At 35.1% G+C, this 26,173-nt stretch overlaps 2 protein-coding genes across 2 annotated transcripts in view; one reads left to right on the plus strand and one right to left on the minus strand.

Annotated features, from left to right (window-relative positions):
• Positions 1-16,865, plus strand: part of LOC138399822 (large ribosomal subunit protein eL39-like) — a 196,972-nt gene extending 180,107 nt beyond the window's left edge. Inside the window, exon 2 of the mRNA XM_069494488.1 lies at positions 16,628-16,865. Coding sequence (XP_069350589.1) covers positions 16,655-16,810 — 156 coding nt within the window. The 5' untranslated portion in view covers positions 16,628-16,654 and the 3' untranslated portion in view covers positions 16,811-16,865. The remainder of the gene's footprint in view (positions 1-16,627) is intronic.
• The window catches only part of EML4 (EMAP like 4), a 150,258-nt gene that overhangs the window by 92,255 nt on the left and 31,830 nt on the right, over positions 1-26,173 (minus strand). The window lies entirely within an intron of this gene.

Raw genomic sequence — 26,173 nt, forward strand, 5'->3', positions numbered from 1 at the left:
CTTAGGTTGGTTCCGTATCTTTGCTACTGTAAATAATGCTACAATGAACATGGAAGTGTACATATCTCTTAACATACTGATTTCAAATCTTTTGGATATATATCCAGTGGGACTGTTGAATCATATAGTGGCTCTATTTTTAAAATTTTAAGGAACATTCATACTACTTTCCATAATGGCTATAAAATGTGTATTTTTTTTATACAACTGCCATCCATCACAGGTCAAGTGTTATGGCTGAGAATTATGTGAATATGGACATCTTTATCTTAGAATTTAAGTGTATCTGGAAGATCTAATAGATCCTCTCTACTTTAAATGACTACCAGACCAAGAAAAAACTGGTAAGAACTCTCTTTCTAATCCATTTACAAATGTGCCTAGGGCGTCAGAACAATGGGAGATTCAATATACTACTGTACCATAAAGGTACAATTAACAACATAATTGTACAATTAGAGATCATTTGTTATGTAATTTAGGTAACATTATTTCTTTAAAAATAGAACAATTTTTTAGATTTTCACAAAATATTTATACATTCTATATTTATTGAGTGACTAATTTGTCAGGGACAATGTTAAACTCCAAGGGCACAAATTCAAATCCTATTCTTCCCACTTCAAAAAGTAAAAAATTTTAAATATCTCAAAAATTGAGAAAAGATATTAACACATAAAAATATGTAAATATTGCCTAGAGCAATAAGACAAGACATCAACCCAATAGAAAAATGCAAAAAAGATATGAATAGGCAAACTTCTATTCGTAGGAAGGGAGGGAAGATGGATCAGCCTCACTAGTATTTAGGGACATGCAAATTAAAATCTACTTCATATCCTTCAAATAAACAAAAAATGTAAATAAGGTCAGGCAACACCAAATGTTGATCAGATTTTGAGCATCAGAACTTTCATACAGGCCCCATGGGCGTGGTGGCTCACGATTGTAATCGTAGCACTCTGGGAGGCAGAGGCAGAAGGATTGTTTGAGGTCAGGAGTTCGAAACCAGCCCCAGCAAGAGCAAGACCCCCGTCTCTACTAAAAATAGAAAGAAATTAGCTGGGCAACTAAAAATAGAAAAAACTAGCCGGGCGTGGTGACACATGCCTGTAGTCCCAGCTACTCGGGAGGCTGAGGCAGGAGGACTGCTTGAGCCCACGAGTTTGAGGTTGCTGTGACCTAGGCTGACACCACGGCACTCTAGTCCAAGCAACAGAGCAAGACTCTGTCTCAAAAGAAAAAAAAAAAAAAAAAGACAGTAAGTGCTGGTGAGGATATGGGGAAACTGAAACCCTCATACACTGCCAGCTATATTATGTAAACAGTATAGCCACTTTGGAAAACAATGCGGCAATTACTCAAAAGGTTAAACTCAAAAAGTATTATTGTATGATCCAATTAATTCCAGTAATTCCACTCCTAAGTATATATCCAAGAGAAATGAAAACCTACGTCCATACAAAATCTTGTAAGATTGTTTATATTAATAGCAGCACTATTCATACGAGCCAAAAAGTGGAACTAACCCTCATGTCCATCAAACAATGAACAGATAGTGATTCATGTGGTATATACCCATACAATGGAATACTGTTCAGATAAAAAGGAATGAAATACTGATATATGCTCCAACACAGATGAATCTTGAAAACATAGTAAGTGAAAGAAGCCAGTCACAAAAGAACCACATGTTGTATGTGATTCCACTTATAAGAAATGTCCAGAATAGACAAATCTATAACAGAAAGTAGATTAGTGGTTGCCAAGGAATGGGGGAAATGGTGAGTGACTTCTAAAGAATAAGGATTTCTTCTTGGGGTGACAAAAAAAATATTCTAAAATTGACTGTGGTGAAGGTTGCACAACTCTGTGAATATACTAAAAACCCTGAACTGTGTATTTTAAATGAGTGAATTGTATCTCAAAAAAGCTATTTCAAAATAACAAAAAACTCTCAATCAATAAGCAACAAAATACTTTCATTTCATAATTTAAATCATAAATTCCCTCAGAAAGTATAAGTAGAATTTAAATTTTCCCAAGAGTATAAATGACTAGAAGGAGATCTCATAGGGATATTACTGGGTATATGAAAAGGGCAGATTAACCTAAATGAGGGCACACATGAGGGAGGAAAAGAGTCTGGAGTAGTAATAACAACTTCAACTTTTTCATAATATAGCCTATATAGTCTAGAGCCAGCATTCCTTAAGAGACTACTGTACATATTTATTCAAATTGTCCAAAGATTAATGAAAATGTAATGGTCTTTGTAAACAAAGATGTTCGCACTGTATCTAGATGTATCCTAGTGAGGATGTATTCCGTATACTGTGAGAGACCTGGGCCAAGTACGGCAAAATCTCTCATATGGTACTCTTGTCACAGGGACAAACTGTCTACAGTAAAATTTGCAATTTGTAACTGCTGACATTTAAGAGCTCATTAAAAAAAGAAAGCAAAACAAAATGTTGACATAATGATTAAACTTCAGATCCTTTAAAGCATGTCTTTACAGGTGCAAATGACAGCCTTATCAGTCAGCAGGGGTTTGCAAATTAAAATAATTTCTACTGATCTTATGAGCAACTTAAAAAGAATAATGATAGCAAATACTAACCAGGATGTTAGGACACAGGCACTTGTACTGGTGCTTATGTGAACTGCTACAAACCTTCTGAACCATAATCTGTAATAAAATAGCTATTAAAATGAAAAACACATATAACATGCCCTTTGACCTATGTACATAGTAAGGAGAGAAAAGACTATAAATAAATGTTAAGGTCTATCAAAATGAGATCGAGTGAATGAAATACGGTATCTAAATATGGAATATTTTGCAGCTATTAAAAGAAAATGTTATATCTCTGTATATCAACATGGAAGGCTACCTATGATTACTGGACAAATTTTAAAAAGCTAATTTCCAGTAAGTAAAAGATAATGCATATTCATTGTTTACATAGCATATTTTATGTCCTCTTTTTGAAAAAGCAAACGACAAAACGTGTACATGAAGAACAAGGGTTGGCAAACTTTTTATGTAAAGTACCTGATAATATTTTAGGCTTTGCAGGCCAAAAGGTCTTTGTCCTAGCTACTAGACTCTGCTGTTGCAGCACAAAAGCAGACATAGACAAAACCTATACAAATGAGCATGGTTATATTCCAATAAAACTTTATTTACAGACACTGAAATTAGAATTTCATATATCTTTAATGTGTCATGAAATATTATTTCTTTGATTTTTTTTCAACCATTTAAAAATATAAAAACCATTCTTGGCTCACAGGATATAAAACAACAGTGAATGTGGCCAGGCACAGTGGCTCACGCCTGTAATCCTAGCATTCTGGGAGGCCAAGGTGGGAGGATTGCTTGGGCTCAGGAGTTCAAGACCAGCCTGAGCTAGAGCAAGACCCCCATCTCTACTAAAAAGAGAACAATTAGCTGGACGCAGTGGTGTGCACCTATAGTCCCAGCTACTCAGGAAGCTGAGGCAGGAGGATCACTTAGAGCCCAGGAGTTTGAGGTTGCTGTGACCTATGATGACTCTAGCCCAAGACACAGAGCAAGACCCTGTCTCAAAACAAACAGTGAATTTGGCACAAGTGCCATAGTTTGTCAACCCCTGATGTGGAAGGATACAAATGAAACTGTTAACAAGGGCTATCATGCAAATTTTGATTTGTTAAAATGTGCAAGTATATATTTATGATTTTAAAATATGTAAAATAATTTTTAAACTATCTCTTCTCAAATGACAAAGACATATTTATTAATAAGTCTGAGAAACTGTCTTTTACTTAATCAGCATCAGTGGTACATTAATGTCTCTATTTCTCCATAGTTTCAGAGAAGAAGGGACTAAAGAGGACAACTTTAAATTTTTATTTAGCCCCCAAATAGAGAATCTGAATTTTCTGGTAATTCCTGCTTCAGAGAATAAAATTTTTACATGTTTATAATGAGAGTCTGCTATAGTTTGGTTTGTTTGACCCCTTCAAATCTCATGTTGAAATGTGATCTTCAATGTTGGAGGTGGGGCCTAATGGGAAGTGTCTGGGTCATGATGGCTTGGTGCCACCCTCACGGTCATGAGTGAGTTATTGCCCTATTAGTTCCTAAGAAAGCTGGTTGTTAAAAAGAGCCTGGCATCTCCTCCCCTCTCTCTTGCTTCCTGTCTCACCAGGTGATCTTTGTACATGCTGGCTCCCCTTCACCTTCTGCCATGAGTGAAAGCAGTCTGGGGCTTTCATCAGAAGCAGATGTTGGTGCCATGCTTCCTGTACACCCTGCAGAAACGTGAGCCAAATAAGCCTCTTTTCTTTATATAATTCCTTTATAGCAACAAAATGGACTAAGACAGGATCCTGAAGCTGAAAGAAATGATAAAAATCTGTAAGAATAGAAACATAATACTTCTGAGGAAAACTATGAGACTACTCACAGATTTATTAAAGGACAGATATGTTTACATTTCCAGAAAACCTTTACAAAGGTTTCCACAATAAAATATATTTTTAAAAATCACCAACACCACAGTAAAGGAACTGAGATTGTAGATAAGGAATTGATTGAGAGACAGAAAAAAAAAAAAGTATTTTCTTTTTTTTTTTTTTTTTTTTTTGTCGAGACAGAGTCTCACTTTGTTGCCCAGGCTAGAGTGAGTGCCGTGGCGTCAGCTTAGCTCACAGCAACCTCAGACTCCTGGGCTTAAGCGATCCTACTGCCTCAGCCTCCCAAGTAGCTGGGACTACAGGCATGCGCCACTATGCCCGGCTAATTTTTTCTATATAGATTTTTAGTTGTCCATATAATGTCTTTCTATTTTTAGTAGAGACGGGGTCTCGCTCAGGCTGGTCTCGAACTCCTGACCTTGAGCAATCCACCCGCCTCGGCCTCCCAGAGTGCTAGGATTACAGGCGTGAGCCACCGCGCCTGGCCAAAAAAGTATTTTCTAAGTACCTATCATATGCACAACACTCTATTAAGTCCACAGTAGACATAAATGTGATGTAAGAGATAGTCCTTACCCTCAAGAACCTTCTAAAGATACAAAATTTGTAAAGAAAATATCAGCAAACCAAATGCAATAATACATAAAAAAGATAAATCACAATCAAGTTGAATTCATTTCAATCAGTAAATTTCATCACATTAACAAAAAAATAAAATTATATTCATTTCAAGAGATAAAGAATATTTAATAAAATTTAACATCCTTTCAAAACAATAACTTTAAAAATACTACAATAGAAGGGAACACTCCTAACCTGATAAAAAGGCATTGTGGCACATCATATTTCTGTATTTCTCTCTCTCTAGCAAGAAAGACACACATATCCATAAATATGTGTGTGCATTTATGTATGTCTACCATCCCACGTGCTTAACAATGTGACTGACAGACAGTCCTTTCACCAAACAGTGGGGTCTACGTTCCCTCCTTCTGTAACTGAGGGGAGTCTGTAACTGTTTCACTCAGAATATGGCAAAAAAATTGTGCTTATATATGTGTCTTCTAAGACTAGGTTTTGAAAAGGATGCAGCTTCTGTCTGGCTTTCTCTCTGGGAATGCTTGCTGTAGAAGAAACCAGCCACCATGCTGTGAGGAAGCTCATACCAGTCCTTATGGAGATCACATGGAAGTACTCAGGTGGAAAGGAAATGAAGCCCCCTGCTAAGAGCAAGCATCAACAACCAGACAAATGAGTAAATGAGCCTTCAGATGATTCATTCCCCCCTGCCTTCACAACTCCCAGCCAAGGCCTCAGACAACACAGAGCAGAGGCAAGCCTTGCCCTGTGCCTATCTTACTTCCTAATCCATAGAATGCATGATCATAAATGATCACTTTATACCACTAAGAGTAATTTGTTATGTACCCATAGTAACTGGAACGGGTATACACACAAATAACAATAACAACAACACTACAGCAAACATCATATTTAATATTAAAAGCTTTCCTTATGAGATAGGGAACAAAACGAGAATGCTTAGTCCATTTTCTATTGCTATAACTCAATACCTGAGACTGGGTAATTTACAAAGAAACAAAATTTATTTCTTACAGTTTTGGAGGTTAGGTGGTCCAAGGTCAAGGGGCCACATCTGGTGAGGGCCTTCTTGTCGGTTGGGACTCTCTGCAGAGTCCAGAGTTGGTGCAGGGTATCACATGGCAAGGGAGCTAAACATGCTAGCTCAGGTCTCACTTTCTCCTTTTATAAAGCCACTAATGCCCACCCTCATGACATCATCTAATCCTAATTCCCTCCCAAAGGTCTCACCTCTTAAACACCATAGTCGGATTTCCCACCTTCTTTACACTGTTAAAATGGAGATTAAGTTTCAACATGAGTTTCAGACTAGTCAAACATTCAAACCATAGCAGATGCCTACTCTCATCACTACTATTCTGTACTGGCAGTCCTACCCAGTTCAATAACACAAGTAAATTAAAGCTATAAAATTAGAATAGAAAAAATAAAACTATCATTATTCACAGAGTATGACTGTTTATATAAAAATCCCAAAAATAAAAAGATAGCTTATCAGAATTAACAAATGAGTTTAGCAAGGTTAATAGACACGGGTCAATTTACAAAAGTCAACTGTATTTGCATATAGTAGCAACAAACAGAAAAAGAAATTTTAAAACAAGATACTATTTACAGAAGTACTAAAAAATAATGAACACCTAGGAATAAAAATAATAAAAGGTGTTCAAGACATCTACACATAAAACTATAAAAGGTTACTGAAAGAAATTAAAGACCTAAATAATAAAAGGATTATAACATGTTCATAAACTGAAGAATCAATGAAAAGATATCACTTTTACCTAAATTGATGTAAAAATTTAATGCAATACAGAAAAAAAATCCCAATAGTGGTGCGCATGGAATTTGAAAAGTTGATTTTAAAATTTATACACAAAAGCAAAGGGTCAAGAGTAACTGAAACCCTCTTGAAGAATAGGAAAAGGGTAGAAGTGCTTGTTCCACCTGATATCAATATCTATTATAAAACTACAGTAATTAAGATAAGGATAGACAAATGGACCAATGCAACTGAAAAGAGAATCTAAAAATAAACCCACTCACCTACAGATCAAAGTTGGCACGTTAGACATCTGGGGAAACAGGAGTTATGTCAATAAACAACGTTGGCTCAAGAGGATCTCCATACGAAGGGGAAAAAAATGAAACCTGACCTTTACCTCATTGCATCTAAAAAATCAATTCCAGGTGGACTGTAGATATAAATGTGAGAGACAGTGAAACTTTGAGAAACTTCAGAGAAACTTCAGAGAAACAATGAAGCTTTCAGAAGTTCCTTAAACAAGACAGAAATCATTACTGAGAAAAGAATCTTAAAATTAAGAATGTCTACTCATAAAAAGATGCCATATAAAAGTAAAAAAGGTGAGCTAGGGTATGAGAACGTAGTAGGAACACATAACTGAAAAAGGGCTAATATCCGGAATATATAAAGAATGCCTATAAATCAACTAGAAAAAGACAGTCTAATAGAAAAACGTACAAGAGATTTGAACAGGAACTTTATAAAAGAGGATGTCCAAATGGCCAATAAATATATGACAAGGTGCTTAACCTTAAAAAGAATAAAAGGAAATACAATCTAAAACCACAATAAGAAACCATTACACATTCACCAGATGGCTAAAATTTAAAAGACTAACAATATCAAGTGTTGGTGAAGATGTGGAACAAGAACTTCATTATGAAACCTCCTGGTGGGACTATATACTGATACAATCTTTATGGAAAATTTTAGCATTATCTATAAAAATGGAATATACCCATTCCCTACGACCCAGAAATTCCAATTCTATGATTATACCTAACAGAAATGTGTACACATGTACCAAGAGATACATATAAGAATCAGAGCAGCATTATCTGTAATTGTCAGACATTGAAAACAAACCAAATATCCATCAATATTAGAATGAACTAGATTGCAGCATATTCATATAACCAAGTACCATTTAGCAATGATAATGAATGAACTGCAGCTGCACACATATCATAAACATAATACTGAAAAATGGAAAACAGACATAAAGTATAAATGCTTTACGATTCCACTTATAGAAAGATAAAAAACAGGTAAAACTATATGTTATCATGAATCAAGATATTAATTACTTATGGAGATGTGAGGGCGGTAATAACTGGAAAAGCACAAGGGGGAAGCAAGTACCTTCAAGAGTGTCTAGTATGTTCTTTCTGGACCTGGATTATGGTTATATGTGTTATATGGCAATTTTAAAAAGGTTTTGAAATGTTGAGCCCACACTCCCAATATATGTATATGTTTATACATATACTATTATGCTAATATGTTGTAACATAAAACCTATAAAAAATAGAATTTGAGAAGTGTGGAATAACAAATGATATCTTAGATGCCTTGCTGGCAGCAATAGCTTCATACTTCCACTGATTTTTTATGCTTCAAAATTACGTATTTATTTCTTCCCATTGAAGCAAATATTTTAATCTTGTGGTCAAAATTTTATATTACTTTTACATACTCCCACACATTACCTTATTTTCCCAATAGGAATTAATCCCCCCAAAGACGCTTAAAATGTTTAAATTTTATGGAAACCTGAAGTGGTGAATCTATCAGACATGGCAAATAAATTCCTTTTTGGTTTTTCAATCATTAGTTAATGTCTTAAGGCAAATATATATATAGGGTAAGATTCATCTATATTTCAAAAAAGTCTTCTCAATAAATTTGACTTTGAAGAGGATGATTTCTTATCAGATCTGATTAGATCATTGTTTTTAAGCATGTATTGTGACTGACAATGAGCTTCGACTAAGAATAGAAGAATCAGCCACTATATTTCTTATTGTTCTCCTATGCTTGACATATCAACATTATTTTAAATCTATAATTTCTTTGAAGAAATCTTTTTAAGCCATGTATCTATTTTGTGAGAATTAGGTAATATAACCAATAAATTTACAAAACAAGGTACAGGTGAATGGCAATATACTTCAATACACTGAGAGTCAATGAAAGAGAGTTCCACCCTCAACCTCTGTGTAATGTAGAACTCCCACTCCTCCTCCAGTGAGAGTTGACTGTCAGACAGACTAAATGAAGGTACATGATAATCCTCCTATTCAATATTGGTAAGGCATAATTTCTTTCCCTTATTATAGGTTTAAAAAGCAAATTTAAAACTTTGGGCCAGCTACAATTGCTCACATCCATAATCTCAGCACTTTGGGAGGCTAAGGTGGGAGGATCAGTTGAGGCCAGGCATTTGGGACCAGCCTGGGCAACACAAAGCAAGACCCCGTCTCTCAAAAAAAAAAAAAAAAAAAATTAGCCAAGTGTGGTGGCATGTACATGCAGTCCCAGCTACTCCGAAGGCTGAGGCAGGAGGATTGCTTGAGCACAGGAGTTTGAGGTTACAGTGAGCTATGAATGATTACGCCACTGTATTCCAGCCTGGGTGACAGAGCAAAACCCTGTTTCATTCATTCATTCATAAGTATTTTTTCCTCCACTACCAATAAATCATCTTACACATCTCATTCCAAGGACCACTGTATTGGAGGACAGGAGTAGGGTGGCCAGATCAAATTTGCAATTTAAGTGCTCACCCTCTGGTGGCTAAGTGGAGGATAAATTTAAGGCAAAGGAAGGGTTTGAGAGAGATGAGACTAGAAGCAGGTCAACAGACAAGAGGCTGTTTGAACTGTGTAGGTTAGAAGTAATGGTAGTTTAAATAAGGCAGTGGCAACATAAATAAGGAACAAAATGCATTATTGCCAATGGTGGAGCTTATGGGTGACTTTACCGCCCCCCATCCCATCATCTCTAGCAGCCTATCAAAAATACTCAAAGAATTGCAATTTTTTTCAAGTGACAAAGTATATACAGGCATACCACGGAGATAATTGAGATTCAGCTCCAGACCACTGCAATAAAGCAAATATGACTACCACAAGGCAAGTTACACAAATTGTTTGGCTTCCTAGTGCATATAAAAGTTATACTCACACTATACTGTAGCCTATTAAGTGCACAATAGCATTGGGTATAAAAATGCACATAACTTAATTAGAAAACACTTCATTGCTAAAAATACTAATAATCATGTGAGCCTTCAGTGAGTCATAATCTTTTTGCTGGTAGAGGATCCTGCCTCAGCATTGACGGTTGCTTGACGGATCAGGGTGGTAGCTACTAACAGTGGTGGTGGCTGTGGCAATTCCTAAAATAAGACAACAGTCAAGTGTGCCACATCAATTGACTCTTCTTTTCATGAAACATTTCTCTGTAACATGTGATGCTGTTTGACAGCATGTGACCCACAGAACTTCTTTCAAAATTGAAGTCAAGCCTCTCAAACCCTGCCATTGCTTTATTAACGGTTTATGCAATATTGTAAATCCTTTGTTGTTATCTCAACAATGTTCACAACATCTTTACCACCTTCTCAGATGGAGTGCATTCCATCTCAAGAAACCACTTTCTTTGCTAATCCATAAGAAGCACCTCCTCATCCACTCAAGTTTTATCATGAGATTACATTAATTCAGTTACATCCTCAGACTCCACTTCTAATTCTGGTTCTCTTGCTATTTCCATTACATCTGCAGTTACTTCTTCCATTGAGTCTTGAACCCCTCAAAGTCATCCATGACAGGCTGGAATCAACTTCTTCCAATTCCTTTTAATGTTGATATTTTGACCTCTTCCCATGAATCATGAATGCTCTTAATAGCATCTAGAATGGTGAATCCTTTCCAGAAGGTTTTGAATTTACTTTGCACAGATCCACCAAAGAAGGCCGGGCGCGGTGGCTCATGCCTGTAATCCTAGCACTCTGGGAGGCCGAGGCAGGTGGATCGCTCAAGGTCAGGAGTTCGAGACCAGCCTGAGCGAGACCCCGTCTCTACTAAAAATAGAAAGACATTATATGGACAACTAAAAATCTATATAGAAAAAATTAGCCAGGCATAGTGGCGCATGCCTGTAGTCCCAGCTACTCGGGAGGCTGAGGCAGTAGGATCGCTTAAGCCGAGGAGTCTGAGGTTGCTGTGAGCTAAGCTGACGCCACGGCACTCACTCTAGCCTGGGCAACAAAGTGAGACTCTGTCTCAACAAAAAAAAAAAAAAAAAAAAAAAAAAGAAATCACTTCTATGGCAGCTAGCTATAGTCTTATGAAACATATTTCTTAAACTATAAGACTTGAAAGTCAAAATGTCTCTTTGACCCATGGGCTGCAGAATGGATGTTGTGTTAGCAGGCATGAAAACAAATGTAATCTCCTTGTAACATCCCCATCAGAGTTCTTGGATGACTAGGTGCATTGTCAATGAGCAGTATTTTGAAAGGAATCTTTTTTCCTGAGCAGCAGGTCTCAACAGTAGGCTTAAAATATTCAGTAAGCCATGCTATAAATAGATGTGCTGTCATCCATGCTTTGTTGTTCCATTATAGAGCACATACAGAGCAGATTTAGCACAATTCTTAAGGGCTCTAGGATTTTCAGAACAGAAAATAAGCACTGGCTACAACTTAAAGTCATCAGCTCCATTAGCCCCTAAGAACAGAGTCAGCCCATCTTTTGAAGCCAGGCATTGTCTTCTCCTCTCTAGCTATGAAAGCCCCAGATGGCATCTTCTCCCAATAGAAGGTTCTTCTATCCACATTGACAAACTGTTGTTTAGTGTAAACACCTTCATCAGAGATCTTAGCTAGATCTTCTGGATAACTTGCTGCAGTTTTTCCATCAGCACTTGCTGCTTCACCTTGCACTTTTATGTTAGGGATATGGCTTCTTTCCTTAAATCTCATGAACCAACCTCTGCTAGCTTCAAGCTTTCCTTCTGCAGCTTCTTTAACCTCTTTTGGCCTTCATAGAATTAAAGAGAGTTAGGATCTTGCTCTGGATTAGGTTTTGGCTTAAGAGAATGTTTTGGCTGGTTTGATCTTCTCTCCAGACCACTAACTTTCTCTGCATCAACAATAAGGCTTTCACTTTAATATCATTCAAATGTTTACTGGAGTAGCACTTTTCAAGAATTTTTACCTTGCATTTACAACTTGATTGCTTGGTACAAGATGCCTACCTAGCTTTTAGCCTATCTCAACTTTCGACATGCCTTCCACCCTAAGCTTTATCATTTCTTAGCTTCTGGGTTAAAGTGATAGACATGCGACTCTTCCTTTAACTTCAACAACCAGAGGTCACTGTCAGGTTATTAACTGGCCTAATTTCAATACTGTTGTGCCTCAGGGAAACAGGGAAGCCTGAGGAGAAGGAAAGAGAGAGGGTAATAGCCAGCCAGTCAAGGTGGAGCAGTCAGAACACACACATTTATAGATTAAGTTCGCCATCTCGTATGGGTGTGGTTTGTGTTATACTCCAACACAATTAGAACAGTAACATCAAAGATGGCTGATCACAGATAACCAAATGAGAATAATGAAAAAGTGTGAACACTGCAAGAATTACCAAAATGTGACATGGAGACAGGAAGTAAGCATATGCTGCTAAAAAATGGGACCTATAGACTTGCTTGACACAGGGTTGCTACAACCTTCAATTTGTGAAAAACACATTATCTGTGAAGCCCAATAAAGCGAAGCACAACAAAACAAGGTATGCCTGTATTTGATATGGACAACTATTATTTTTCAACTGTGTTATATATGCATTATATATGAATAAAACCATTTTTAGAGAACGTTGCTGTTTTGAATGATCTAGGACATACACTATGACTAAAAATAATATGCTTTTTATTCAAGAGCAGTTTCAAAACAAATCTTCAAAACACACTCCCACACCGAAATTGCCATCCCTAAGGCCTTCCTATATAGAAATTTAGAGGCAGCTCTCCCTGGCTGCAAGGCATTTTAAATGATCCTGCACCAAAACAAAAAACAAACAAAAATCCCAAAACACACACTTTATAAAACTTTTGATTTTCGAAAACTTTATGTTAAATACAACCTGTCATTTTCTAATTTATGAAAATTAGGCTAAAAGAAAAGTTAAATGTAGAAACTAAAGCAAGTTAAAGATTAAAAGAACTTGGAAACTTTAAGGTAGACCTTTTCAAAAACATCAACAGTCTTCCTTTGGTATACATGGGATCGGTCCCAGGACCCTTGGATATACAAAAATCTGTGCATTCAAGTCCTGTGAATGGCCCAGCAGAACCCACATATATCAGTCCTCAGTATACACAGGTTTGGCATCCTGCCAGTACACATTTGGTTGAAAAAAATCCACATATAAGTGGACCCATACAGCTCAAACTCATGTTGTTCAAGGGTCAATTATATTTCCATATGAAAAGGATTCTTCCTCATTTGATGCTGTTTTTGCTATAATTAATCAACTAAAGGTCTACAACTAAATTTACTCTTGGCTTTGGAACTGACCTGTTTCTATGTTCACTGTGGTTTCCTCGTGGTCAAGACTCATTAGTGCACAAATGATGCACTGATGAAACAGGCAAATGTGTTTCAGTTAAATTTTCGAGAAAATACATAATAAGCATGACGTAACTGTATTGTACCTATAGTAAAAGTTTTCACTGAGCCAGCATGGTAGCATGTGCCTGCAGTCCTAGCTATTCAGGAAGCTGAGGCAGGAGGATAGCTTGAGTCCAGGAGTTTGAATATAGCCTGGGCAACATAACCAGACCCCAACTCTTTTTTTTAAAAAAAAGTTTTCACTGACTTTGAAAAAAACAAAGCAGCAGCCTCTACCACAGTACTGACTGAATGCCAAACTTCAAATATTCTTATGGTCAAAGTAAAGCATCTTCAATATTTAAAGGAGCAGCCATGTACTCCTAGTATGGAATTTTGTTGTGCTGTGTGAACAGGAACCAAGTATGAAAGGCTAACACTTAAGTAAAAGTGATAGGGCAAATTTAATTCTCCTTTCCTCCACTATTCTATTCTCTTCAGACAGTCTCAGGAAGATCCATACACATAAGAGATCCAAGTAGTAATTTTCAAGTGCAGAATACCTGGAATGTTCTAGAGCCCACTTCATTTCAGACTATGCAATCTTCTAGGAACACCCCAGATCTACCTCGGACTCATAAATTACTCAATCCCAAAATCAATCTAACATTCTAAGTATCATCCAAAAGTGAGATGATCAGAGCCCAGATCAGATTCTTCATGTCTTCCCCAAAGTAAATCTACGTATTCAAAAGCAGATCAGATCCAAACCATTTTTGCTAGTGAGGAGACTGGCTGTATTTGTGGATGGATCTGATACTTGGATATATGTTCTAAAGACTAAAGACGGTCCCAACAATCAAGCAATATAGTTCAAATTACCTAAATACTCATTAAGACAATGAATACATGCACACACAAATATGACCAAACGTAGGCCAGAAGCATATTTTAAGAATCCTTAGAGAGCATCTTTTTCATGGGTAGAAGGCTCCATTTAACACATTAACTGCCATGAGAGTTGTATTTAACTCACTCTAGTTTTGACCCCAGGGCCGCATGAAGCATATATAAAATTTACTTGTTGATCTTATTGTTACAATTAATATTAACAATTTAATTCTAAAAACATGGATTAAATGAATAGAAATCAATAAATTCGCTTTTTTATTTATGTTTACCTTTAACTTACACTCAAAGTTTTTATTCAATTTTTGTAATAAAACACTATGGTCCCAAAGAAAAGTTTCTGGTTTTTTTTTTTGTGTTTGGCAGTCAATGTGTTAAGTTTTTACTACGTACATAATTTAATTCAAGCATAGCAAAGTCAAAAAGACAAATGTTTGATTTCAAGTATCTAAAGTCACTAAATGAAAAATAGTAATCATCTGTTTCCATAGAGGGTAAACAACAAGAAATGTACTGAATCTATACCATGAAGAGTGTAGGTTAGATAAGTTGGTGTTTTTTTTTTTTTTACACTAAAGCAGTAAAGGAAAAATAAATGTTGGCAATCAAGAATTGCTTTTTCTGAAAAATCTTTTAATAAACCAAGAGACTCAACTGCCTTGATGGGTTAAGTATAATCCTGTCTCAATGTAGGAGGACTCAAATTATCTTCTTTCTAAAAGGCTCTGTATCCCTAACATAGAATTCAATTTGTTTGAATAACACTCTAATTAGCTAATTATGCTCAAGCTAGGAGAAAAGTTTGAAGAAACTACTACTTATGTAAGTATACAATATAGCAAGTGGTTACACCTTATTAGAGTGCAAAGAGGAGTTCCACAAAAAGTAGGAACAAAATTTATAGGGAATATAATATACATATAATTACATATAATATACATATCTTGTATTTAACACCAAAGGTTTCTAATATGCTGAAACTTGAAGGTAACCTTTAAATAGGAAATTTACTAAGCCCTATCATATGAGAATAACTGTCAGAAAACTTGCAAAAAATGAAAATTTACTTAACAAAAATGTTTCATCACAGTTGAAAATTACATTTTTTTTCTTTCTTTTTTGCTCCTGATGCAGTTTCAAAGTCAATCAGGAATGAAGTCAATCTTTATTTCTTCCAGCTACTTTGGTTCTCTGTCATTTCATCAGTTTCAACTCTCACTTAAGGTTGTCAATTAGACGGGTGGGATAAACTTTGCATATAACCAATTTTAGACAACAAGCCTAATATTTCATTTGGTTCAACAGCTTTTCTCAATTGGAAAGCAACTCAATTGTCCAATAGTGGCGAGATTAAAAATAGTGGTCCAGCCATTCAATGAAATGTCAAGTACTCTTAATTATCAGGCTGTAACAACCTTTAAAACTTCACATATTAAAATATTAATAATAGCAGTAACTATAAAAAGATATGAAATGGGAAAAGAACAGATGACGTATTAATTGGAAGGAAAAAGTATAATAATTTAATGCTGAGTACCTGCAACTTACTTTTAAATTCACAAAAAGATAGGTTTATGGTGGATAGATATGTGGTAATACAATACAGCAAAATGTTAATTATAGAATCTAAGTGGTGGATATTTAGGTGTTCACTGTAAAATTCTTTCATCTTTTCTGCTTGTTCAGCATTTTTCATGATAAAATTTGCATCTGAGGTACACACAATTCAAGGGAAAATATAAATAAATTTGCAGAGTACTCTGGAAGCTTTTATAGGGACATAAAAATATAAAGGTAGCTAAATTTTACGAAAATCATCTTGGATTATAAGATTTGAATACAATTCTGTTTTTTAAAAGTTTTATATCTACTATGCAAGTTATAGATTTGTAGATTCTGTAGTGCAGCTAAACTCCAAAGATGATCCCTTAATGGACCAAGCCTACTAGTATTCATACCCTTGTGCAGTCCCCTCCTTTGAATCTGGGCTGGCCTTATGACCTGCTTTTTGACCAACAAAAATTGTATAACTTCCAAGACCAGGTATGAATAAGTCTTATAGATTCTAAGACTCTGGTTTCCTGACTTCCAAGGTTACATAATACAGGGCAGAGCCAGGAGTAGAATGCAGGCCTCCAGACTCCTAGTCCAGTGCCTTACCATTACACAGTACTGTCAACTCCTCTTTCTCTAGTAGCTACTTTTAAAATATCCACAGGTAGGCTGCATCCCGTTGACTCTCCCTCGCCATGTCTTCTCACAAGACTTTCAGAATCAAGAGGTTTCTGGCCAAGAAACAGAAGCAAAATCGTCCCATTCCCCAATGGATTCGTATGAAAACTGGCAATAAAACCAGGTACAATTCCAAGAGGAGACATTGGAGAAGAACCAAGCTGGGTCTATAAGGATTGCACATGATATAATGGCACACATATTTATGCTGTATCAAGGTCACTATCATCTTACCATGTCCAAGCTGGAAATGTCACTATTATCCAGACAGACACATTTCATTGGGAAAAGTGATTTTTCTCTTTGTTTATATGCTCTGTACTAATAAGCTGGTTCAGTAATAAATATGTGAGACCTTTTGTTAAAAAAAAAAAAACAAAAAAAAAAACCCACAGGTATGGCCAGGTGTAGTGGCTCATGCCTGTAATCCCAGCACTTTGGGAGGCTAAGGTGGGAGGATCACTTGAGGCCAGGAGTTCGAGACCAGCCTGGGCAACAGAGCGAGACCCTATCTCCACAAAAAATTTAAAAAATTAGCCAGTCATGGTGGTGTGTGCCTGTAGTCCCAGCTACTCGGGAGGATCACCTGAGCCCAGGAGTTGGAGGCTGCAGTGAGCTATACTTTACTCTAGGGAACAGAGTAAGACTTTGACTCAAAAAAACAAAATCCACAGGTATATTTTCCTATTCCCAAGTGCTAAACAATAAATGGTACAATTCTGCCACTGGAGAAACGACGGAAAATGCTATGAAGATAAAGAAATAAATGAAGGGGATAATAATCTCCTTTACTATATACTAAATAATGTGTACATGTGGTAAATATATCTTTTGATGCCATGCCAATAGATCTGTTAATTGGTAAAGTTCTAAATAAAATAAAAAGAAATTAAGACAGAATTTTAGCAGTGACTAGTTGGGGGGGAGGAAAAGTTTCTAAAAATGCCAGGTCCCCCAAAACAATCTTAAACATTAACAAAACATTCTATTCTAATTTCTTGTGATAAAACATGATCACTAACAACATCTACTACAGAGTCTGTTTTTAATATATCTCCCTAACTTCTCTCTAAAATGCTGAAACAAGTAAAAATTTTAAATGGCTGTTGAAAGGTAAATGTGGAAGTCTTAATATTTAATTTAATTCATTAAAAGTGACATTAAATATACACTAGTTAAATTTCAAACAGCATACATTACTTTGTAAGTAAAAGACACAGTAAATTAGAAAATTTTTATTAAGAAATTAAAAGCCAACAAAAACATTTAATTTTAACAAATGACCAAAAAGGCTCCAAAGTAGTTGAGTACCACAATAACTAAAGAAACCCGTTACATATATTAATATATTTACATACCTTTTTAAAGTGGGTTATTTTGTGTCAGGAAACAAAATATTACCATGTGCTGCCAGCCTAAATTTACAATACCCACCAAAACAAACGGTAAATCTTATCCTAGTCAGAACATTGGCAACACACTATGCAGTTAACAGGAACAAAGTTATACAATTTAAATTTCAGTGTTCCAATGAGAAAGTATATAACTTTCTTAGAAGGACAAAGGTTTCAACCTCTCTAAGGACATTTTATTTGCAGATTTTAAATATCCAAGATCTTTCATAATTAGAACTGACTCCTTTTGACATACTGTACTTCAAAGCACTGACTTTAAATCTTATCACAAAAGACAGACCACATTAATCCAATGGTTCAGATACTTTCAAACTACTCCTATTTATATCAACACAAGATTCCACCCAAGCCAATTTCCTCATTGTTCTGCAAGTAATGCTCTTTCATTCTTTCTGATCAGAAATGACTTCATCCTCCATTCCTTTTCCCATCTTCAGGATCCACTATAGGTCTCACCCCGAAGAAGATCTTTCTTTCATTCTACTCAATACTGGATCCTTCCTTTCCGAAACTCATAAGCTTCACCCATGCCATTTAGTACTTAATACACAGAAGTATATCCAGTCAATATTGAAACCCAGTCAATATTGAAACAACTACTACAAAAGAGTTATACTTACAAAGGAAGCAGCAAGCTCTAGGAAGTGTATGAGAGACAGAAGTTTAAGTGGCCCTTCTTCTAATTACTTTGAGGAAAAAGTCTAGTACTTCACTAACACTTTGTTGATATATAAACATCCAATTTTTAAGATAAACATAAATATTTTCTATAAACTGACTTTCTATTGAGTGGTATAAAGTGTAATCTTAAAGTAAATGTGCCTAAAAACTGTCATTTTACAGTGACAGAAATTCAAAAAATAAAAATAAAAATAAAAATAAAATAAAATAAAATTGGTGGGGGTATGTCAGAGGGACACAGGAGCCAACCGAAAGAGCTCCCAATGGCTAAAGCCAGAACAATCTGAGCAACAAAATAAAGAAGTATTGGATCATAAACCAAAGTATAAAAAACAACAATGACAAAAAAAAAAAATCCATGAGTCTATACTAATATTAATACAGGACTGAGTAAATTAACTAATGGAAGAGAAGAGACAAATCTCTCTTGTAGAAGAATTCTAAATAAATTACGTAGACACATTGCCTTCTAAGAGGTGGAATGTAACTCTCCACACCGTAAGCGTGGGCTGTACATAGAGACTTCCTTCCAAAGAGTATAGTATAAGAAGCAGGTAGAGAAAAATAACTTTATAAAGCAGAAACCTCACAAACACTACCTCAGCCAGGTGATCAAGGTCAACATCACCAATGATAAGTCATGTTAATTGCACGTACCCCATGATATGATGTGATGAGAATGGCACGCTGTGGTCTTCCCCAAAACCCACAATCTCAGTTTCATTAGGAGAAAAACATCAGTCAAATTTCAGTAGAGCGATATCCTACAACACAGCTGACCAATACTGACAACTGTCAAGGTCATCAAAACAAGGAAAATAAAAAAAAAACTGTCACAGCAGAGGGCCTAAGGACACATCATGACAATGAGATGGGATGCTGGAACAGGAAAAGGGCATTAGGTAAAAACTAAGGAAATCCGAATAGGCCATGGCCGTTAGTAGACGACAATGTATCACTACTGATTTTTTAATTGTAACAAATATACCACACTAATACAACATGTTAATAATAAAGGAAGGCAGGGGTGGGAGAATGTGGCAACTCTGTGCTATGTACTCAATTTTTATGTAAAAATCTAAAACTGTTCTATATAGAATCTATTAATTAAAAAAGTCATCTTAAAATCATTAAATGAAATAGTACCAATTGAGACTAGGAAAAAACATGAAGGTATTCAGATGACTGAAATTCAAAAACCAGTTAAAAGGAAATCTTTTCCAATCAAGGCTTCACCACTTACTAGTTATATTATCATTTCCTCACCTATAAAATGGGAAAAACATGCCCGTAAGACTGTTGTGAGGATTAAACGAGATCATGAATATCTGTTTTATTAACTGTAAAGCAACGTACAGCTGTTAATCAACATAAGAAGGAACATAACATGTTCTCTTGGAAAATATGGATGCTGAAGGAAAGTTAAAGTAATCTTGTGTTTTGTGGTATTTGTGTAAAAGAAAAAAAACAAAACATGAACATAAGTGTCTAAACATTACTTCATGTTTTAAAACCATGTTTTTAGCTATGTAGGGCCTTGAGCTTCCAAATAACTGTTTCTAGTACCATCATAATATTAGTGATTATATTTGTTATTGTAATTTCTCATTCCTTTACAATCAGATCACAATAAAGATGCATTTTAAGTACTTAAAAAGTAAGACTAAACTCTAGTATCCGGGGATGGACACACGGGATAACACCATAAGGAAACAGGAAGTGATTACTACAAAAGCCAGGATTAGTAGATAATTTTGGAAGAAAGGGACTGTGATTAGGATGGGCATATGTAGTGGCTTCTGGAGTGACTGGCAAAGTTCTATTTCTTGTTCTGGATTGTGGTTACAAGGATGTTCATGTCGTAATAATTTACTAAGCTTTCCATTTGTTTTGTGTGGTTTTCTGTATCTGTCTAAAGAAAGGAAACAGGCATCAAAAATATACTGTAAAGAAAACAACATTTAACCATTGCAAATACAAAATCTTAAATATAAATCTATCTTAGTTCTCTCACTATAAACACATATACAAAACCAGAACCTTTAAAAAATCTGGTTCTAAACGATGTGGCGCAAAATTACTCAGGTTTCAAAGTTAGGTATGAGAATAGAAGTTTCTCTCAAAATCTGAATACTCTACGGTCTACTAATCTTATATTTTTAAGTCACTACCCTTGCTATTCAGAAGATATAAGACCTCCCTCCCAGGATGAGGAGGAAGAATAAACGGGTAAATTTCAAACAGGGGTTGAAATCCAAGATGGTAAACAAATGTAATTTGTTCTGTCCACCAGTGAAGAGATGAAATAGAAAATCTGAGTCGTTATTATAAAGCAGCCTCTCATGCAGTGATGTCTGATTTTCAGGGACTATCAACATTGCAGCACACTCATTTCCAAATGCTGCCATTTTCAGAGGACTCTCCATTACCAATCTGTATTGCAACATATGAGGAAAAACTTCCTACAAATAAGATAATATAATTACAGATCAAATATGATTGTCCAAAAACAAAACAATGAGAAAGTTAATTACTCGTCAGGAAAGCAAAGGTGAATTGGCATTTTACATTATGCCAAACTCAGAGAGAAGTCATTTTTAAATTTTGACCAACCAGAACTGAGCCAGGGCCTGAAAGTGAGCAGAAAAGGACCCTATGAAAGCCAAAACTAAAACCATGAAGTACTAAGAATGAAAATCACTTCAATTATTTTCAGGAAGGTTCCTCTGGCCCTCCTAAGTTTCCCTTAACTAAGTTTATTAGAACTGTGTACAAACCAAAGTAATCTAGTTTTCCAATTCACAGCAAATAAAAAGTGACAAATTAAAAAGTGGTTCAGGCGAAGCTGCCATAGTAAGGAGAAAATAGCATTTTTAAGACGACACAAGGAGTAAATGAGTATAGTCCTAGGTTATTCAGGGCAGAGGCAAATAACCCTAAGACACTTCAATCACTCTTGAGGTATCAGTTATATTTTTAAAATTACTTATGTGAAAATTAGTTACATCTGATATTAATATATATTTGGATATTGTATATGAATGCATTATGTAGTTACATATATTTATACAATTTTTGGTTGTATTTGACAATTACTTTTGCAGAACTACAAATGACAGTATCAGAGGAGGTGTTACAAATTCAACTCAAAAATAATTTTAGAATGTAACCAACAATCATGCTGACATATTTTTACACAATTTTCACAGAACTATATTGAATAATTAATAATAAATATATTGTTAATGTGTATGGAACATATTTGGTGCTGCAGGCATTGTCTCATTTCATCTCACAAATCTACAAATGCTAAATAGATCCATACAAAATTGCCAATATGCAACTATTTTTGACCTACAAAAAGGCATTTATCTGCAATTACAGATGTAGAAATTAATCAAAGAGAGATTAAGCCCAAGATTACATAACCAATAAATGGTAGCATCAGAATTTGAACCCCAGCCTGTCTTGATCACTATGCTATTCAAACACACCAGTGATTATTATCATTCACTGTGATGATTTAAATTTTATTTACTAAATTAATATATATGATGCACTGGGGACACATCATTTATACAGTATAGTCGCCAAAAATGCATATCCTAAAATCTAATCATGATGAAACATCAGACAAAATCAAATTGACAGACATCCTGCAAAATAAATAGTTGGTAATCTTCAAAATGTCAATGTCATGAAAAAGCGGGGGGAAAGGCTCAGGAACAGTTCAGTTCCATATTAAACAAGGCAAGAAGACTAAAGAGACAAAAACTAAATGGAATGTCATTGGAACAAATTGGTGAAATTTAAATACCGTCTACGGATTTTAAAATAGTAATATACTAATGTTTATTTCCTGATTTTGATTCCTGTACTATGGCTGTATAACTGGTGTCTTTATTCTTAGGAAATGTACACTGAACTATTTAGGATAAAGGGGCATTATATTTGCAATTTACTCTCAAATGGTTTAGCAGGAAAAAAAAAATATGTAGAGAAAATAACAAAGCAAATGTGACAAAAATGTTAACTGTCAATATGAGTGAAGAATGTTCAGGAGATCTTTGTACTATTCTTATAGCTTTTCTATATATTTTAAGTTATTTCAAAATAAAAAATAAAGTAGAAACAAAAGGATGCATTTTAGGAAAAAATTCCATATACACTAACATGAAATTCATTAAGTTTAATTTTTCTCCCAAGTTTCAGGACATATCAAATGTATACCAAACGCCTACTACACTGTGTCTGATACAAAACAAGTACAAGATATGGTTTCCATTCTCAAAGAGTTTTCCATCTAGCCGGGGTGACAAAAGTAAATACATAATACTTTTGTAAGAAATGTCACAAAGCACTGTAAGAGTAACTGTCAAATGAGTGACAGAGGCAATTAAGTGCTAGAAATGTAGGCAGCGGGAAAAAGATTATGATGGACAAGAGTGATTCTACTGAAAGAAAAGAGATTTGATTTGGGTCTTAAGCCTAAGCAAAAGATGGCTAGGAAGAAAAGATAAAGAAAAAAATTCCAAAGTGGTAGAATTACAAATATTCTACCATAATATTGATAAATGAGTAACAGAGATTGACTACACAGTCTATTAACAAAGGAGAATAAAAATCAAGGGTGGAAAGGAAGGCTGGGGCCAAATTACAGAGGGCTTTGAATTCTAACCCAAAGAAAATTGTATTTCATACTATAGGCTATAGCCAACTACTAAATGATTCTGACATAACAATTTCTCCATTTCTGTCTAGAATCTGATTCATTCAACTTGACAATTCCTTTAAAAAACCTTTCCTTTTGCACTAACAGATCCTTTGATTCTTCCATTTGAGTGCCTACTGATTCAAGTCACACTGCATAGCATTTAAAATCAAACATTCATTCAGTGCTTATCATGGGTTAGCCAAGACAGAGAAGTTGACTAAGGCCAATCTTTTAAAAGGCCATCTAATGCAACATCTTCTACACCTATATATAATTGCTACTGGTCAAAGCGAAATTAGTTTACTTGTATCTCTTTTCCTTACCAAATATAAAAATGTAAAATTTTGCTGATAAACTTCACTATGGGTAAAGACAGATTTTTATTTTATTAGTGATGATTTGTTAACATTAAAAGTTTTCATTAAGCATTTTAATTCAGAATCATATATCAGTGATCACCATCTGGAAGTGTTTTTTGTTGTACATAAGCCAAACTTGCACTAAATTCACTCTACAAGGTCAAGTTTATAGATGTCAAATTGTAATCTAAGAAGCCAATTTTGTAAATTTTGCATTAATCATCTTTTTTTAAAACCCTTCATTTTATTTCTAACAACCTTTTCCTTAACAAAAGAATCAAATTACCTCAGCACCTAATATACAAAAAGAAAAGGCCTAGAATTAAAGTTTTTTTGATGATTATAGAACAAAATGGCAATTTAATGCAAATGACTGAGATGAATATTTACAATTTCTAAAAACATGATACAGTAACAGGAAAAACTGTAATATTAAAGGGCCCCATAATCTTAGCCATTTCATGAATATCTGATGTAAAGAACATTTACCTAGACTCATTTCCCACTTGTAACTGTACCTAACAATACTAGTTTATTCTAAAATGTTAGAATTCTCTATTTCTGTTATGACAGAGGGAGAAAAAGAAAAATTATAGCAAGCCTTTCAAGCAGAGGTTCGTAAACTACTGCCCAGAAATTAAATCTAATCCCATCACCTATTTTTATATGACCAAAGAACTAAGAATTATTTTTTTATATTTTTATTTATTTATTTATTTTTGAGACAGAGTCCCACTCTGTTGCCCGGGCTAGAGTGAGTGCCGTGGCGTCACCCTAGCTCACAGCAACCTCAAACTCCTGGGCTCAAGCAATCCTTCTGCCTCAGCCTCCCGGGTAGCTGGGACTACAGGCATGCGCCACCATGCCCGGCTAATTTTTTCTATATATATTTTTAGTTGGCCAGATAATTTCTTTCTATTTTTAGTAGAGACAGGGTCTCGCTCTTGCTCAGGCTGGTCTTGAACTCCTGAACTCGAGCGATCCACCTGCCTCGTCGGCCTCCCAGAGTGCTAGGATTACAGGCATGAGCCACCACGCCCGGCCTTATTTTTTTTATATTTTTAAATAGCTAAAAAACAAAGTCAAAGAAGGACAGTATTTCAGGACCCATGAAAATTATATGAAAGTCAGCGCTCATAAATAAAGTTTTGTCAGAACACAGCCTAATTTTTAAGTATTGTCTATGGCTGTTTTACAAAAACAGTAGAGTAGTTCCACCAGAGACCATGTGGCCCACAAAGCCTAAAATATTTATTACCTGGTCCCTTACAGAAAAAGTTTGCCAAGCCCTGCCATATAGTATATAGTAGACAAGAGATTAAGCCGTAGGCACTGGGTTCAAATCCTGTCTATGCCACTAACTGGATATATAGCTTGTCCAAAGTCATTTAATGGCTCTAAAACTCACATTTCTGATTTTTTTTTTTAAAAAAGAAAGATAATAACAGTATCTATCTCATAAAGGAATAAATACAGAATGTTTAGCACTATACCTAACGCACAGTATTAAATAGATAGTGGTGATGTTATTATGTTTTCACTATTATCACCACTGTAGTTACTACAGTTAGAGGGGAATCTCTCTAACAAACTGCTGGGGTCCAGGCCTTCTCACTATATCTATAGCCCAAAAGTATAGTATCATTTTATCTCTGTTCTGACTTTTTTCCCTCTTTATGTCCAGGTAACTGCAATTCACATCAAAACATGTTTTTTAAAACAAAACAAAACAAAAAAACCCTCCATAAAATAGAGGGTGTCTAAGTCTGGAAACGAAAAAACATATATATAAATGGTTGATAATATTAATCTGTGATTCCAGACTTCATAACCACCTTGTACAGCTGCTTCCATAGGTAATGATACCATCCACTGTACTACAAAATAAAATCTATATAAAATTCATGTGAACTTCCTTATATTCATAAATTTAATTACAGCTATGTCAAGACATTTGGCTTGCTTAATGACAAACCAAATTTATTCAAGTTCAGAAAAACTACATAATACCATATGCAATAATACCATATGCAGATTCAAAAATGTTTTTATTTCAGATCCTCTGATGAACAAAAACAGGGCTACCACAGATGGAAAGATAAACTATATCTATTGGACCATGAGAGAAAAAAATAAACTTTCCTTTAAATGATATTTATGAAAAGTTTAAGTTTTATTTGATTTTTAATTGACAAATATTAATAATAATTGTATATATTTATGGGTATAATGTGATGTTTCCATACAGGTATATATAGTAGAATGATCAAATCAGGCCAATTACCATATCTATCCCCTCAAATACTTATCATTTATTTGTGGTGAGAACATTTAAAATCCACCCTTAGCCATTTCGAAATATGTTAT

The sequence above is a fragment of the Eulemur rufifrons genome, chromosome 19, assembly GCF_041146395.1.
Source record: "Eulemur rufifrons isolate Redbay chromosome 19, OSU_ERuf_1, whole genome shotgun sequence".
NCBI classification, from domain to species: domain Eukaryota; kingdom Metazoa; phylum Chordata; class Mammalia; order Primates; family Lemuridae; genus Eulemur; species Eulemur rufifrons.